General features: G+C 44.6%; 1 protein-coding gene across 1 annotated transcript in view; it reads left to right on the plus strand.

Moving 5' to 3' along the window:
• LOC126458136 (sialin) overlaps window positions 1-19,001 on the plus strand; it is a 388,874-nt gene that overhangs the window by 350,685 nt on the left and 19,188 nt on the right. Inside the window, exon 9 of the mRNA XM_050094978.1 lies at window positions 3,895-4,027. Coding sequence (XP_049950935.1) covers window positions 3,895-4,027 — 133 coding nt within the window. The remainder of the gene's footprint in view (window positions 1-3,894; window positions 4,028-19,001) is intronic.

Genomic DNA, 19,001 nt, shown 5'->3' on the forward strand with positions numbered 1-19,001 from the left:
ATACGCAACATTCTGTGTTAAAAACTACGTGCTTCCTAACTTAATTCTTCCAGTAATTGTCGAAGTGATTGCCTGAGTGTACAAGGTCGATGTTTACTGTTCTTATGATCAAACTGCCTGGGTGGCTCCATGTATTGTTAAAACACCAAATTTTTTTAAGAGATCTCTTCAGGATGTTCTAGAATTAATACCTAATAACATTCTTATCGTAAGCTGAATTCCCAGAATTATTCCCTAACTAATTAGTGAGTGGGCATAAGCAGAATAAACTAGTTTATCTTTTTTAAACCACCTATTGAAATAATCACACGTAACGCAAATGTATCTCAACTAAAGTGCTTCATCAATTCAAATGTATCTCAACGAAGGTGCTTCATTAATTATAGGCAGTGGGTTTTACAATTAAGACTATGATCTATCTGTAATTCCAACAACTTAACGGTTATTGGTGCTTCTGTCTCATGATTTGAGGAGACACGTGATAGGAAACACTAGCTACAAAAATTAATTACTGTTTTGTATGTACAAAGCCTTGCTAGAATTCAAAGACAATCAGTTTGCTTTGAACCACCTGTTGATGTTTTCAAATACTTTGTTTGCATGAAGGTATAGTAAGGGGAGTTTTCGTGACATCACAAACTTGAAACCGACGTCCCTCTTATTAGTTGCCTCAAACATTAGCTTCTGTTGGAAGTGTTTTGATAAAAAATGACAGAATGTGCTATTGAGGGTGTACTAATCATGCCGATTATATTCTGAAGTGTAATAACATTGCATTCGTAAGTGGAATCGTTCAAACGATATTTTCTTTTGTATAAATGAATTTTGTTTGTACTGTTTACTTTCACCGTTGCGATTTTGTTTCCGTGATTTGACTTTAGAGTTCCTATCAGTCCAACTGTGAATGGTCTTCGGGTGAACGCTGTGAGCAAGAAAGATTGCAAACCGACCAAACATTTCAAAATACACTAAAGGAAAAGAATGCAACAACACGAAATAATTAGTGTAGAATAATGAAATTTTGGGAACACATTTGTCTATGTAAGATGTTTAAGTGATTCACGTTGCAATGTCGCAGGTTAACGTTAGCGCGAGAAAACGCCACTGCAAATGTGAAATACCGGCCGTTGTGGCCGAGCGGTTCTAGGCGCTTCAGTCCGGAACCGCGCTGCTGGTACGGTCGCAGGTTCGAATCCTGCCTCGGGCATGGATGTGTACGATGTCCTTAGGTTGGTTTAAGTAGTTCTAAGTCTAGGGGACTGATGACCTCAGATGTTAAGTCCCATAGTGCTCAGAGCCATTTGAACCATTTGAAATGTGAAATTCTGATACATTAATAACCGGTGTAACCGGTTGAATGCAAGCGTGCAAACGTGCGTGCCTTGTGTGATACAGGTGCCGGATGTCAGTTTGTGGAATGCAGTTCCAAGCCTATCGCACTTGGTCGGTCAGTACAGAGACGGTTAGTGCTGTTTTTGGATGACGCTAGAGTTGTCGTTGGATGATGTCCCGTATGTGCTCGACTGAAGACAGATCTGGTGACCGAGCAGGCCATGGCAACATGTCGACACTCTGTAGAGCATGTTGGATTACAACGGCGGTATGTGGACGAGCGTTATCCTGTTGGAAAACACTCCCTGGAATACTGTTCACGAACGACAGCACAGCAGGTCAGATCATCAGAGTGACGTACAATCTGCAGTCCGGGTATGTTGAATAACCACAAGAGTGGTCCTGGTATCATACGGAATCGCACCCCAGACCATAACTCCAGCTATAGGTCCAATGTGTCTAACACGCAGACAGGTTGATTGCAGGCCCTCAACTGCTCCCTGCTAGTCAACACACGGCCATCACTGGCACCGAGGCAGATTCATTGTTCATCATAAAGCACAATAGAACTTCGAATTACCCTTCAATCAGCTCTCGTTGACAGCACTAAAGTCGCCAACAGCGGTGGCTGGGGATCGGCGGAATGCACGCTACAGTGTGTCTAGTTCGGAGCTGTCACTGAAGTAATCGATCTGTAACAGTTTGTTGCGTCACTGTGGTGCCAACTGCTACTAGAATTGCTGCTGCAGACGTAGTACCATGTGCCACAGCCATACCGCCGAACACGATGGTCTTCGCTCTCGGTAGTTCCACCTGTCCATCCGGAGCCCGAACCCTTTGTGATCGTCCCTCCCCTTAACCACTGCTGCCAGCAGTAATGTATAGCGGCTACATTCCTGCCATCTCATTCTGTAATATCGTGGAAAGAAAATCCAACTTCTCGTAGCACTATTACGCGACCTCGTGCAAACTTAGTGAGCTGTTGATAATGATGTCTTCGTCGCCTTAAATGCATTCTTGACTAAAATCAGCTCACTACATCCAGTCTCAAGGGTAACTAACCCTCACAGTCGTTACGGTGAATATTTAAAGCAAACCTGATTTGCATCCTCATAGTGGTGCCGAGAGAACCACTATTCTGTGACTAACGCGAGATTTGAGTAGATGTTATCTTTCAGATGCAGAAACAGCCTTCCAATTTTCGTTTATGTCGCACATTTCCTTGTTGGTGTTGGGATTTTTTCCATCAGTGTATCCTTTCAGCATTTTCCGGAAGAGAACATAGACCAAACATCAGTTTCATTAGTCCGTATCAAGGTAACTGCTATATTACGAACGAAGCCTCTTCACATAGCATGCTTCTTTTCTTGGTTATTCAGAAATTAAGAACAAGAAGGAATCGTAAACAGTACTCTGTTAATATTTTGGGGATCTCACATAGCGGTGCCGACTTCAAAGCTACGTACACCATAAATCTGTAGCGCCATTTCGCTTTATTATACCCCCAATGTCAGCTGCCTTTTTATCTCTTGACTCCTGTGCACCTCGTTACAGACTCCCTTACAGTGCCTGTTATTTTATTTATTTAATCGTGTCCAAGCCACAGACAACCCACATATTACTTATACACACAAATACAAATACAATACACATATGTATAAGTAAAACAAACCCAAAATGGGGAGTCACATTACAATATAAAGACCAACATAGTATATATATCATATCACGTCGCGCCAAAATTCAGCGCATTTAACTGCCACTGCCGTAGCGTTTGCCAGATCTTCTTTCCTGCACACTTCCCCCAAGTTGCTGCATTCCAGGAGGTGGTCCATTGTTTGGGTCTGTCCGCACTGGCACGTGTCCGTCCCGTCTCGGTATCCCCATTTACACACGTTTACGTTGCATCTGCCCACCCCAGTTCGTAGGCGATTGAGGGTTCTCCATAATGGCCATTTTAGTTCATTTCCAGAGGCCAGTTGTTCGTTGGGTGAGATTAGAGGTGCCTGGTCTCCCGTAGGCAGTGTTGCTTGCCATTTTGACAATCTGGCCTTTTGTTTTGAGGTTTCGAGCGGTTGAACTGAGGTGAGGAAACTCCGTTTTGATTTTAGACGTGTGTGTGGAGGGTTTTGTCCGAAGAGAGGATGGCGCTGGTCGCGCAGCTGCTTGAGGCGCTCTGCTTCGCTTGCTATAGCTCGTCTGATGTTGGGTGGAGCTATGCCACTAAGCAAATAAAGTTGGCTAACCGGGGTGGGTCTTAGGCATCCCGTGATTACGCGACAGGCATCGTTCAGCAGAGGATCCACTCGTTTCGCATGCGCTGATCTTTCCCAAACTGGGGCAGCGTATTCAGCAACCGAGTAGCAGAGTGCAAGTGCCGACGTACGTAAAGTATGTGGGTCGGCACCCCATTTTGTGGAGGTGAGCTTACTCAGGAGGTTGTTTCTTGTTGATAGTTTGCCCCTGACCTTGTCTACATGATGTCTGTAAGTAAGTGTGCGATCAAGGGTGACGCTTAAATAACAACAGCTGGGAAGATACGTGAGCGCTCGTGTGTTTCAGAACGGGCTGCTGTCCAGCTTGCCGTACCTGGGCAAGTACCTGTTCGCCGTCGCCATGAGCGCGCTCGCGGACCACCTGCGCCAGTCGGGCCGCCTCAGCACCACGGTGGCGCGCAAGCTCTTCACCACCATCGGTAAGTGCCTGTCGACAAGCCGAGCTAATCTGGGACTGTGCCCTCGGATTCTTCCGCGTTGTCATGCTTCAGTAAAATCTTCTCGGTTTAAAAGTCGCATCACTCGGAATGAAACACTCGAAACCTGCCATGATCACCAGGAGTTACAATCGCTGGCTGTCGGGGCTGTTAAAGTTTTCTGTTTATATACTGTGTGCTCCATTTTAATCCATAATGGGAAATAACTCGGGATAGAAATCAGATACGGCAAAATGTTTTAATAAAGTTGTAGGTAGCAAAGATGGCCACGCATTGCTACTGTTGGCCGTGACCTTGATTTGCAGGCTAAAGCGATTTTTGTAATGGAAACCCTTATATTTGATTTAAAATTTGAAAAGAACGTAAGATTTTACATGTGAAATTAAAGATCCTGGCAAAGGTAAATTAAGGTTGAAATGGTTCAAAAATGGTTCAAATGGCTCTGAGCACTATGGGACTCAACTGCTGAGGTCATTAGTCCCCTAGAACTCAGAACTAGTTAAACCTAACTAACCTAAGGACATCACACACACCCATGCCCGAGGCAGGATTCGAACCTGCAACCGCAGCGGTCGCGCGGTTCCGGACTGAAGCGCCTAGAACCGCATGGCCACACCGGCCGGCTAAATTAAGGTCAAATAAGAAAACATACGTATGTTTTTGGATAGAGTCCGCCTTTAGCAAAACACAATTTTGTTTTTTAACCCAAACATGTTTCACTGCAGTTGCAGCATCTTCAGTGGGCTTTTATTTTTCATCTTTTTACCACATGGTGTGGTTTTTCTGATGTGTTGTGTTTCTACAGTGACTGTTTCGTTCCACAGTTTGTCATCTGCAACCACTTATACATTTTCTTGCTATTCATCTTCATCACTGTCAAACACGATGTATTGAGTTGAGTTACCAGCTGGTAAACAGTCACAGTGACAGTGGCAACTCAGTATATAGTGTTTGACAGTGATGAAGATGAATAAAAAGAAAATGTGTAAGTGGTTGCAGATGACAAACTGTGGAACAAAACAGTCACTGTAGAAACACAACACATCAGAAAAATCACACCATGTGGTAAAAAGATAAAAGCCCACTGAAGATGCTGCAACTGCAGTGAAACACGTTTGGATTAAAAAACAAAATTGTGTTTTGCGAAAGGCGGACCCTATCCAAAAACATATGTATTGTTAAAGCAAACACGGAAAAAAAGAGCTTCAACCCCAAGATGATTAAGCAAACATATCTTTAGTTCTAGTAGGGATGAACTAGAAATAGAGGAGCGATACAGAAAAACATAAAATTAGATACAAATTGGAAGGAGATAAGGGGTCACATGTCATTATCAAAAACTATGATCTTAGGGGAAAATTATCAAAGGTCATTCGAAGGTTGGGTTTTGTTTCATGGACCACTGTTTGTGAAATCGGATTTGGAAAAGGCGAAGAGAGGTTTGGACTTTAAGTTTTAAGTAATGTGTTTACTGGCAAGAATAAATACGTCAAAACATATAAATATTATTTTTACATGTGCAAGACAGGGTAAACATAAATAAAGCGTAGACCATTGGTTTACAAGTCGTTGAGTGAGTCCCCTCACTACTCATTCCTCGGGATGCTCCTTCCAGTTTGTATCTAACGTTGTAAGTTGCTGTGTCCCTTCTCTATTCCGAGTTAATCCCTTATAGAACTAAAAACGTACGCTGGTGAGTCAAAACAACATGTCCACTGCCCACTGCGACATTGCATATCGCCTGGTGGCGTTGCGGGCATGTGACGCGGTAGCAAAAGTATTTAAGCGGAGCAGACACGGACGGCGGATCACCATAGCGAAGATATTGTTTGCAAATGGGGAAATTAATTGACATAAGTGACTCTGAGAAAGGGCAGATTATTATTACGCAGAGCCTGCGAACGGGTATCTCCAAAAGGGCGAAGGTGGTCAAATGTTCACGTGCTACTGTCGTGAGCATCTACGGAAAGAGGTAGAAGGATAGTGAAACTACCAACAGGCGCTAAATGGTAGGACATCCACGACTCTTCACAGAACGTGGGGTTCAGAGGCATGTCTGCCCTGTAAAGTAGGATAGAGGGTGATCTGGGTATCTCTGCAGAAAAAGCACAATGCTGGTGCACGCAGAAGTGTTTCGCAGCGCACCGTTCATCGGACATTGTTAAACATGGAGCTCCGCAGCAGACCACCCCTACGTGTTCACATATTGACCCAACGACATCGTCAGTTATGATTGCAGTGGGCATGGGACCATCAGGATTCGACCGTCGATAAGTGGAAACGTGTCACTCTTCTGGTGAATCAAATTTTTGCTACATTAGGTCGCTGATCGACTCCACAAACGCCGCCATCGAGGCTGGTGGGAGCAGTATTATGCTATGGGAGACATTTTCCTGCGCTTGCAAGGGACCTGTGGCACCTGCGAACCACCTGCTTCCCATCGTGCTTGATATCTTCGCCGACGGCGACGTCATCATTCAGCAGTATAATTGTCCGTGTCTCGGAGCCAGATCCACGCTGCAGTGCTTTGAGGAGCACTTCGAGATCTCGGTGACAAAATTCGCCTGATGTAAATCCTATGGAACCCATCTGGGTCGCTGTCGCGCGCCATCGCCACGTACGAAAATCAGTGGTCCGTTATTTACGCGAATTACATAACCTGTGCGTAGATATCTAATGCTACATATATGCACAAACCTACCAACAAACTGTCGGATCCCTGATAGGCATAATCTGGTATGTATTTCGTTCCAAAGGCGGACAAACAAACTTTTGGTCATAATGTTTTGGCTCATTAGTGTATTTGTTTATTTGACCTTCATTGAACCTTGCGATGACCTCGAATGTTGTTGTTCTGGTCTTCAGTCCAGAGACTGGTTTGATGCAGCTCTCCATGCAACTCTATCCTGTGCAAGGTTCTTCATCTCCCAGTACCTACTGCAACCTACATCCTTCTGAGTCTGTTTAGTGTATTCATCTCTTGGTCTCCCTCTACGATTTTTACCCTCCACGCTGCCCTCCAATACTAAATTGGTGATCCCTTCATGCCTCAGAATATGTCCTACCAACGGATCCCTTCTTCTAGTCAAGCTGTGCCACAAATGTCTCTTCTCTCCAATTCTATTCAATACCTCCTCATTAGTTACATGATCTACACATCTAATCTTCTCGAATAATGTATCATTTTATACACTATTGGCCATTAAAATTGCTACACCAAGAAGAAATGCAGATAATAAACGTGTATTCATTGGATAAATATATTATACTAGAACTGATATGTGATTACATTTTCACGAAATTTGGATGCGTAGATCCTGAGCAATCTGTACCCAGAACAACCACCTCTGGCCGTAATAACGGCCTTGATACGCCTGGGCATTGAGTCAAACAGAGCTTGGATGGCGTCTACAGGTACAGCTGCCCATACAGTTTCAACACGATACCACAGTTCATCAACAGTAGTTACTGGCGTATTGTGACGAGCTAGTTGCTCGGCCACCATTGACCAGACGTTTTCAATTGGTGAGAGATCTGGAGAATGTGCTGGCCAGGGCAGCAGTCGAACATTTTCTGTATCCAGAAAGGCTCGTACAGGACCTGCAACATGCGGTCGTGCATTATCCTGTTGGAATGTATGGTTTCGCAGGGATCGAATGAAGGGTAGAGCCACGGGTCGTAACACATCTGAAATGTAACGTCCACTGTTCAAAGTGTCGTCAATGCGAACAAGAGGTGAGCGAGACGTGTAACCAATGGCACCCCATACCATCACGGTGGGTGATACGCCAGTATGGCGATGACGAATACACGCTTCCAGTGTGAGTTCACCGCGATGTCGCCAAACACGGATGCGACATCATGATGCTGTAAACAGAACCTCGATTCATCCGAAAAAATGACGCTTTACCATTCGTGCACCCAAGTTGTCGTTGAGTACACCATCGCAGGCGCTCCTCTCTGTGATGCAGCGTCAAGGGTAACCGCAGCCATGATCTCCGAGCTGATAGTCCATGCTGCTGCAAACGTCGTCGAACCGTTCGTGCAGATGGTTGTTGTCTTGCAAACGTCCCCATATGTTGACTCAGGGATCGAGACGTGGCTGCACGATCCGTTACAGCCATGCGGATAAGATGCATGTCATCTCGACTGCTAGTGACACGAGGCCGTTGGAATCCAGCACGGCGTTCCGTATTACCCTCCTGAACCCACCGATTACATATTCTGCTAACAGTCATTGGATCTCGACCAACGCGAGCAGCAATGTCGCGATACGATAAACCGCAATCGTGATAGGCTACAATCCGACCTTTATCAAAGGAAACGTGATGGTACGCATTTCTCTTCCTTACACGAGGCATCACAACAACGTTTCACCAGGCAACGCCGGTCAACTGCTGTTTGTGTATAAGAAATCGGTTGGAAACTTTCCTCACATCAGCACGTTGTAGGTGTCGCCACCGGCGCCAACCTTGTGTGAATGCTCTGAAAAGTTACTCATTTTCGTATCACAGCATCCTCTTCCTGTAGGTTAAATTTCGCGTCTGTAGCACGTCATCTTCGTAGTGTAGCAATTTTAATGGCCAGTAGCGTATTTAAAATTTTCTGCCCTTTTCAGATCTTAAATTAAATATCAGGTTTTCCATTTTAAAAAATCACATTAACCTCCAAATCACATTGAAAATAACGTTCAAGGTCACGGCCATTAATAGCAACGCATAACTCTCTTTGATACCTCCAACTTTTATCTAAACATTTTTGTTGTATCCCATCTCTACCACGAGTTATGCCCCATTATGGATTAAAATAGTCCATCCTGTAGATGCCACGGCAGCGTTTGGAAACATCCAGAAAGGGCTGAAGTGGTGCATGTGCAGAAGGCAAGTTGAGAAGCTCACAGCAGCACCGGCCAACGGTGGGACCGAGGTCCACGAGAAATACGGGCCTCGCAATGAACTTGTGACGTCACACTTCGCGAACGCTCGGCTCCGTGCAGGGCCCCTGGGAAATGAATATGTAACTGAAAAGGTATCCACTAAAAGTATTATCTCTGACATGTGCTTTCGAGAGCTTGTATGCATTTAAAGCTCAGTCAAGAATTATTAAACTCGTCTGAAATAGTTACTCGATCCCCGACGGAGACGGCTGCTGATACTCAGACTTGCAGAGTCACGTCCTGTGAAATACGCTCCACGGCCTGTCTTTCTCGTGGGCCTCGCGCGGCACCGAATGACGTCAGGGGGTGCGTGGGCCGGCGCTAAGTTTGAAACTGATGCTCCCGCCTCCCTACAAGCGTCAAGCCTATGTCTTTGCTTTCGCTCAATGCCCACAGCTCGCCTCCATGTAAGAGTGTACTCCTGGTCTCTGTGAAACTTGTTGCTTTTTATTCTAATTTCGGCTGCTTCTTTTGTAACAGAATCCCAGTATGATAGTGTCTGAACCAAAACTCTCGGCTTTCCAAATTTTATTTTATGCCCAATTAGCCACGGAAGACAAGCGTATGGTGTCCCTGTAATGTGCTAGCATTTACGTAGGTTAAATTATTCACACTGTTGCTGAGCATTGTGCGTATCATTAATGACATATTAAACAAATGGAACTTGAGCAGTTGGCCTTGGCTGAACATTGTTTAGTAAGCAAGCATAAGATACAATTTGAAAAGACGTGAGTTTTGGCTCAGCCACTATCATACTGGGATTCTGTTACAAAAGAAGCGCTGAAATTAAACAGCAACAATTTTAACAGTGACCAGCGGTACACATTTAGTAGGTCATGGGGTAGGCATTGGACATTGAGCGAAAGCGAAGAGGGAGGCTTGACGCTTGTAGGGAGGCAGAAGTGGCAGTTTCAAGCGTGGCACCGGTCCATCGCTCCATCTGACGTTGCTCGATACCGCTGTAGGCCGCAGTTGATTCTGCTCTACTTGCTTTCCGCGTATACGTCACTCCTCTCTCTCTGGAAGGCTCCAGATGCTGTCATTGCATCCATGCAGGGTGTCTCAAACCTTCTGGATCAAACAGAAACAGGTTAGTGTGCAGAATGAGATTTTCACTCTGCAGCGGAGTGTGCGCTGATATGAAACTTCCTGTCAGATTAAAACTGTGTGCCGGACCGAGACTCGATCTCGGGACCTTTGCCTTTCGCCGGTAAGTGCTCTACCATCTGAGCTACCCATGCACGACTCACGCCCCGTCCTCACAGCTTTACTTCTGCCAGTACCTCGCCTCCTACCTTCCAAACTTTTCAGAAGGTAGGAGACTAGATACTGGCAGAAGTAAAGCCGTGAGGACGGGGTGTTAGTCGTTCTTGGGTAGCTCAGATGGTACAGCACTTGCCCGCGAAAGTCAAAGGTCCCGAGTTCGAGTCTCGGTCCGGCACACAGTTTTAATTTGCCAGGGAGTTTCAGGTTATAGTGGGTCCACACCCGATTATACTGATGGTCGGAAATGCATAATTATTGTGTAAAAAATATACACAGCATACACCGCATAACAAAAATTGTTCAAAGCGACGACCGCCAGTCGTAGTGCATGTACGGCAACGGCGGGTACAGTTCTGTCGCACTCTCACAAATATCCCGGGTGTATGTTGTACACTGGAACAGGCAGCGGGTGATAAACAGTGTATGCCCTCGACCACCCAGCACTCATACTATACACAACTTAGATCATAGCACTTGTGTCATGTAAAGACCGCACGCATCGCACCTTAGCCTGTGCCACACCTGGTGTCAGTTGTCCATAGCATCAGAAAGCTTGTGATGTGTCCATGGTGAGCTGCGTTACTGTGCATGCCGCGTAGTCAAAGAAGGAACGTTACTTGTCACGAGAGTTGGAAGCCATGAATTTAAGATACGATGCGGCAGGATGTAGTGCCCGTAAAGCAGCACGAATGTACAGAGAACGCTTTCCCAACAGACGTCATGCTAACTGAAGAAGTTTACCTCTGTGGATAGCAACTTACGAGAGACGGTGTCGTCCACGCCGCAGAGAGCCGGCCAAGGTTCCTGCCAGAAACATCCGAATACAAGACTTTGGTGTTGGATCGTGTGGCCGACCACAGAGTAACTGTCAACTTGCCCGTAAAAGGGACACTTTGAAGGACACAGTATAGAGTACTGGTGGAACATGTATTCCACCCTTATCATAAAGAACGTGTTAAGCACTGGGACCAACGGATTTTGAGCCCCACGTTCACTTCTGTCAGTTGCTTATCCAACGCAGTGCTGTAGTGTTGAATTTCGTACAGTTGTATTGTTCATGGATGAGGCCCCATTCACCCGTAATTATGTTTTCTACAGCCGTTACGCCACGTCTGGAGTGAGGACAATCCCCACGCCACCCACATCGATGGCCACCAGCAACGATTCTCTGTCAACATATGGGCAGGCGTTGTCCAAGATCACCTAATAGGACCTTATTTCCTGCGCCCTCGTTCGACTGGTCCACATTACCTGGTGTTCCTGCGAGATGTGATGCCAGAGACTTTCCCCTTGTTGTCCACGAAATGATGTGGTTTCAACACGACAGTGCACCAGCCCACTTCGAATTTTAATGTCCGCGAGCACCTGAACAACACTTAACCTCATCGTTATATTGGAGGGAGAGGTCCCGTCCCATGCCCAGCGATCGCCGGATGTACACCTCTGGATTGTTTCCTCAGCGTTTACGTCAATACGTTCGTGTATGAGACCACCGTAGAAATACATGACGACCTGCTTGCTACAGTCCAAACTGCCTGTCTCCTGGTACAAAAGGGATGTTTGAGAGAGTGTGGCAGAACTTCATGCGCTGTTGCCACGCATGCACTGAGACCGGCGGGCATGGTTTTAAAAAATTACTGTGAGCTATCTTGTTGTTATGCGGTGTATGCAGTGTATGTCCATAACACAATAAATACGCATTTTCGACCATTGGTTCACTATTTCAACATAATCGGCGTGGATCCACTGTCACCTGTTTCAATTTCACCCCGAAAGTTTTGAGACAGCCTGTATAAGCAGAACACCTTGCCAGCCCAGGCAGTCAGTGATTTCAACTTCTGATGACGTTCGCGGAGACAGTTATCGAAAGCTCGAGTATTTTATTCGAAGTGACGCGGCTTGTAAACTACGAAGGTTTTATTGATTAATGTGGGATTGTCCTGAATTTCCTGCTGAAAATCCGGCTCTCGGTTAAGTCATTTTAGAGATACGTAAAAAACCATATTACATCCAAATGGGTATTTAACGCAATATGTTCTTTTCAGTAAGCTAGTAGTTACACTCTTTTATCTACAGTGTGTTACCAAACGTTATCGACAAACTTTGATGGGTTATAGAGGGTTTCTTAAGGAACAAATTGAGGACAGGAAACCGCGCTCGGAAACGTCATCCAAAGGCGCTACAGACATCGAAGTTACAGGCGCTGGCGCCTGCCATTAGGCCACCCCTACGGCAGTAAACGAAATCTTTAGGCTAGGCGCAAATTGAGACGCGTATAGCGCGTGTGGCGCGACGCAGCGCAGCGCGCGTTTTTGTGACATCACAGGTTCAAATGGGACCGCGCAAATTGCGACGCGACGCGACTGGGACGCGACACGCGCCTGCCCCAGGTCGTGCGGCGTTGTGGTTGAGGCACAGTTTCTCGCGCCGCGTGTCGCGCTTGCCTCGCCAGCACCGTGGGAAATATGAGGCGCGGAGCGGAAAAGTAGCCCGGCCACATGCTCACATCGGAACGGCGCATATTAGCAGTGGTAGTATTGCCAATACGATAAATTTTGCCTTACTGTGTACTGATTTTTATTGCCTTTGGGTAGTGTTTCGTTTTTCGCCATTTAAACGCTCCAGCTATCTTCGTTAGCACGTTATACTTTTCTATTATTTACATCTGCATAGTTTTGTTTTGTTTTTCTTCTGTCAAGAAAAATGTATACTTCAGTAACTGATGAGCCATTGGCCGCTGGAATTGCACCATATGCCTCCGTAATGTTTTCAGATCGCAAGAAGGGACAGAGGGTAGTGAATAAGGAAGCAAGGAATATTATAAAATCGTGTGATTAAGAATCAAGGCAGGAAAGTAAAGCAAGGTTATATTCTCGCTGCCTAGTAAGCTAGCGTATCTGTTACAAAAATTTAGAAAGGGGTAATCTCCACAGGTGTGATCCCTTTGTGCTCCTAGTAAAAAGCGTCCAAGACCTGAAGTATAGAAGTTTCACTGTGATTACTCTGATATGGATGTAATAATGTAATACGACACACTGTACTACATGCATGTGAACAACGTATTTCCACTGCAAGCTAGAAACAGTCGAAAATCAGTCACAAATAACAATGTTTTAATTCGTTCGCCGTGATGAGAAAAAGCATTTCAATTGTTGCATGCACATTATCAGCAGTAATAAACTAATTATACAATAACAGGCTACACAAATGAAGAAAATGGTCGGTATTATTACGAAAGTAGGAATATCCTAAAAGAGTGCTATGATTAGATATATTTAATTTGTTGAAATGTGCTGCTGACAAAGGCAGATCTACTTTCATGACAATGTTTTTCGAACTCCATCTCACAAGGCACACATGGCTAGCTTGTGCATTCCTGTCGCACGCATTATCCTTCGCTGCTGACAATACACTGACCATTGTGTTGTCCGACAGATCAATTGTTTATTTTTCTCAATAACAACTATTTTATTCGCGATCACACATTGTCAGTTTGGCAAGCCCTAGGTGAGTAAACAGTACCTGGCATGTGCCTATCATTCCGCCTGAAGGAACGCTCGTCATTATTTTAATACTGATCAGATCAAGAGAAGGAATAAAATCCTTTGGCAAGTTTCCATTCCAGTCGCTCAGTGTTAAAATTACGATGGGTTACGGGGATTCCACCAAAATTCCAACAGAATTGCCAATGTGTTTTTGTGTCAGTTGTTAACCTTTTCTCATTCGAAGAAGCATCACCATTTATGAGTGAAGGCCTCATTTCTCTTGGTGACTGGTTTAATTGTACTTCCTTTGTCACAATCTAATTTTCCAAACTCATCTCACAGCAGCTATTGAGACAGAATTCCGAAATGGAGGGCCTTATTAAACAAGTAATTGGCAATCACAGAGCTCAATAGCTTACGAAAAACCTCATAGTATCGGTTTGCAGTAACATAAAAGAAGAAATTTCGTGTTTATTTTCATACTAGAAAGTTCTTGTTTCGCTAGCAGTCGATAACTCTTAAAAAATTACAGTCACTGGAGTGAAATAAATAAAAAAAGAAGTGTAAGTAGTGATATATCGCCATAGATAAGAAAGTTCCGTGTGTTTAATAATTGGCAAAACACTCTCCTCCATTCTCGAGCGGTTTAGGAGATACGAGAGATGTTGCGAGTATTTCATTCTCGTGGGCGTGAGATCGGAAGTGAGCGCGCTACATGGGATCCATTTTCTCGAGATCGGAGGCAGATAGAGATCTCCTCCCAAGTCTAATCAAAAATTCAGCATGTTAGCTAAATTTCATACGCAGCAACATATGGTGTAATACGCACCAAACGCAAAATCATAGCGACCCCTAATTTTCGTTGCAAACTTTTTGAGTTTTGCGTAGCGTCTTACTGAAATGTGTACATCACAATAAGAATGGTCGTTAGCGAGTTGATGGGCACTTCGTCACGACTCTGACATATAACGCTACAAGTAAGGCAAAAATCATATTTTTTTAGAGAATAGTTTCTGTAAAATCGTGTGAGAAAGATAATAGGTTGCGCGCGCTTCGGTTCAGTCAGCGCAGAGCTTTGCCAGTCGGCGCGTGCGAAGTATGGACCCGCGCGACTCGTGCGGCACGTGCGTGTCGCGCTGTAGTGTCGTGTCACGTCACACGTGCTGTACGCGTCTCAATTTGCGCCTAGCCTAAAACGCTGACGGACCGCAGTCGGAACACCTCCCAATGTAGCAGGATTCTGGACGGTAGAGAGCGCGTCCAGGCCCGTCACAACAGCTCTAGACACCGCCAACAGCAGTGGCGGGAGAGTGGAAAGGTACACATACGCGGTAGATACATAGCGCTCATTCGTAGTTTCTCTCGTGCTGTTGCGCCGCAACATGGAGAACTTCGCTTGGTGCGAGCAGCGCGATATGCATTTCGTTTGTATGCGTCTACGTGCCGTGATATCCAAACATGCATCAGCCACACCGTTCTACGTTTGCGGCTATTCGTAAACGTCTGGATGAAACTAGTGGTTCCAAAGGACGTCAAAACGGTGGAGGTCACTTGTGAAGTATAAGCACGCTACAGTTTGAGAGGACGTTTAGAGAGATTCGACGCAGGCCCATCCAGAAACACGCGGTGGCACACACGTTGCAAGGCAATTGGGGATGATTCCTGAGGAGGGAAGGCATTCATTCCGTTTTCAGGAGGCACAGGCGCAGATGGAAATGACATTGCTCTGCGTGTGGAGATCGGGCAGTGATTTTTGTAGCGTTAGGCCACCCATCCGTATTACGCTACATATGTTTTTTTCCGAATGCTGACGGACGACCAAGCGGTTGCATGCGTGGCAACTTTCCAGACAACGTTGACGCGCGATGACTGCATGAATGGGACTTTCTTTTCGTCAGTTGCGAGGATGGATGATACCTGGATACCGAAATGAAGTGCCAGTCAGCTCAGTGGAAGCAAACAACCACACCACCACCAAAAAAATTTAGGTTAGTGGCCATGTTCTGGGACAGCAATGGCGTAATCCTTACTCACAGTATACCAAAGGACACTACGGCGACAAAAGTTTTGAAGAGCAACGTCCTTCCAGCATTGCGTTAAAAATGGCCGGAAAAGGCTGCTCGTGTGCTTTTTCATCAAGACAACGAACCAGAGCGTCGGGCAAACGCAGTGCTGTGGTTTCTTCGTGACTACAACGTTGAAGTGATTTCTCGTTCTCCCTAATAACTTGACCTGGCTCCTAGCGAGTTTTGGCTGTTTTCAATGATGCAAGACACTCTCCGTGGTCGTAGATTCACTAGCCATCACGGCTATTGCAGTAGCGACATTCCAGTGGCCAAACCAGATTCCTTGAGAAATGTTTGCAATCACAGCGCCCCGTCATTGTGACAAATGTGTAGGGCTGCAAGGAGATTACGTAGAGAAGTGACACAAGTTTCACAGTTTTCGTGTGATTAGTTTGTGAGAAAAAAATCATACATGCATTTTTGTTCTCTTAAACTAATATGTATTAGTGACCTCGTCAACTGCAGGCGGTTTACCATTCCGGCAGTGTGCGTTCCTCTGCATTTGTTTCTTCTAAGAGACCTAGTCCTAGTCATAAGCTAAATAATGCTAATTTATTCGTTAGAAATACCCATTAAGACTACCTTCCACCTAACAGTGCAGAAAAAACTAACAATAAAAATGAGAGATAGTAATAAAAATAAAAAGTGAAGGAGTGGGCGTAGAAAGCAGAATATAAAAAAGAAACATACAAATAATTTTTTCAATGCTATCAACATACATAGAAGAGGCAACGACACTATGACAGCTCTTTGAGTAATCCTGTGTAATCTCTTTGGCTAGGGCGTTCTACATGCAGTTTCCTTTCGTTGATCCTAAAGCTAGTCGACGGTATACTAGAGTAATTCTCATTTTACAACCTGTATGGAAGGTGAGGTACTGAAGATAATGTCTCCTTTTCAGACTCGATTTCGTATCTAGGTCAAGTCGGATGGCCTACTAAACCCTTTTCCCTCCATTCCTATCCTGTAATCGAACCATTCGCTCCGTGGCACATCCATTCCTTCTGCGCTGGGCTGTCTATGAGAAGACTGAATACATTTCATTCAAGAATCCAAAATTTAGTTCACTGAGGGTGTGTTCAGCTGTATCCATGGCTCCATAATCACAGTTTCTCTGTTTGTTTTTTTGGATTCTGTGTAGCTAATCCGGGTATAGAGCATGTCCTGACAGACAGTGTACAAGACGAGCGGTTAGTTAGCGTGATCCACTTGGAGACGCTGCCTGACATTTGAGGAGAAACAGTATGTCCGCCTTCCAGTGGTAGAAGAGTCCCGTCTCTCCTGCCAGAGATCCATAATACGCTCTCTCATGGGTGTGCAGTTACTCCCACGAACACTAAGTATTTAATTTACTTTTTGCGGCCAGTTTTTGTTTTTACGATTAGTAGATGACAGTTCTTTCTCTGACACGCAGATCAAGAGGCAGGGCGCTATTTGCAAAGCGTCAGTTGACGTACTAAATGGCCCCGTACCACAGACAGTTTCTAAGTCTCTGGTCACTCTCTAAGTGCCCACATAACCATTATGGCTGCTAGTACCGTCTCGTGTGCTTAATCTAGAAAGCAGTCTTGTAAACGTAAGAGCCGAGTGGGCACACCCGAACTCAGCAACCAGTATGTCGAATTTGCTACCTTCCAGAAGCGAGCCAGACATCGATTGATACAATTATTGGTTTGTACTGTGGATTTTGCAGTTCATGAAGTATTTACAAATAGATGCATCATCAGACAGCAAAGCTACTAAAGTGTCAGTGGCTAACAAGAAGAAAAATGTGAAATTTTAAATAAGATAAATAATGAATGGTGTAAGATAATCACGATTTAACAAGGTAAAGATATTTATAACGTTCACCAAGGCGAAAATAATTCTAAAAAACAGAAGTCAAATGATCTCGGCTTCTTCATTTAATTGGTATCAGCTTCGAACAAGCATCCAACCTTGTTTGGAAAAACCTGGCAACCCTGCTGTCGCCAAGAATGGTTCAAATGTCTCTGAGCACTATGTGACTTAACATTTGAGGTCATCAGTCCCCTAGAAATTAGAACTACTTAAACCTAACTAACCTAAGGACATCACACACATCCATGCTCGAGGCAGGATTCGAACCTACGACCGTAGCGGCCACTCGGTTCCAGACTGAAGCGCCTAGAACCGCTCTGCCACAGAGGCAGGCCTGCTGTCGCCCTGTCAACGACATTCTGCGACGTAATTACACAAAGTTATCATTGATCTTATTTCAGTAAAACGATTATTGATTAATAAATAAATTCGTGAATTATATATTATTTATTTAGCGTATGGCAACATAAACTGAATTCCAAATTACATACATGAATTGCACGATTTCAGAAAATGAATGGTATGGGCAATATTATTCCACTTTCTAACCACTTTCTGCTCATATTGAAATCCGATGCATGTAGCGATTCTGCTAATATTTTGCCTGGATTTTCATCGGCTCATTTTAAGTGCGGGCACGTCATTAACTTACTCATCAATACCTATAGGTATTCTCGTTGACACACAATCGTGAAATTTGGCAAGAAGCAAGGTTTCACAGTACAAGTAAAGGAATAAATACTGAAATCGTTAATTTGTAATTATATCGCATGAAAAAATTTTGTCATTTATTATCCGACGGCCCTTCTGTTAAGATCCCTTTTTTCTCAGAAACAGATGGATGTGTCAAGTTGAAGTATATGTCACGTACTAAGGTCTATGGTTCTCGTTGGTGTAATAAACGTAAGCTTCTAAGTCAATAAAATCAAAAGATAAGGCCATTCATGTCACACTCGTAAACTCACTTATCATACCGTATAAGGTACTTCTCGTTGAAGTGCAATCTTGAAAGGTGGCAGGAAGCATGGTTCTCAGTACAAGTAAAGGAAAAAATCCGGAAATCGATAATTTGTAATTATATCACACGAAAAAAAAAATATTTTACTTAGACATTTGTCCCCAATGTCTGTCTGTCCGTTTTTTAAGATCCCTTTTTCTCACGAACAGATCTGCTTCTTCTTCTTCTTCTTCTTCTTAGAGCATTGATAGCAACAATTAAATGAAGTGTAGTGCCTCAGCAAGGTGCACTTGATTTTGGGCGTCCTGATGCCACATTTCCTTGCGTCATGATTCCTGAGGAGATAGTGTAGACATGGCGATGAAGGAAGTGAATCATCGTCTGCTCAACACCACACGCACGGAAC

This window comes from Schistocerca serialis, chromosome 2 (assembly GCF_023864345.2).
Source record: "Schistocerca serialis cubense isolate TAMUIC-IGC-003099 chromosome 2, iqSchSeri2.2, whole genome shotgun sequence".
In the NCBI taxonomy this organism is placed as follows: Eukaryota; Metazoa; Arthropoda; class Insecta; order Orthoptera; family Acrididae; genus Schistocerca; species Schistocerca serialis.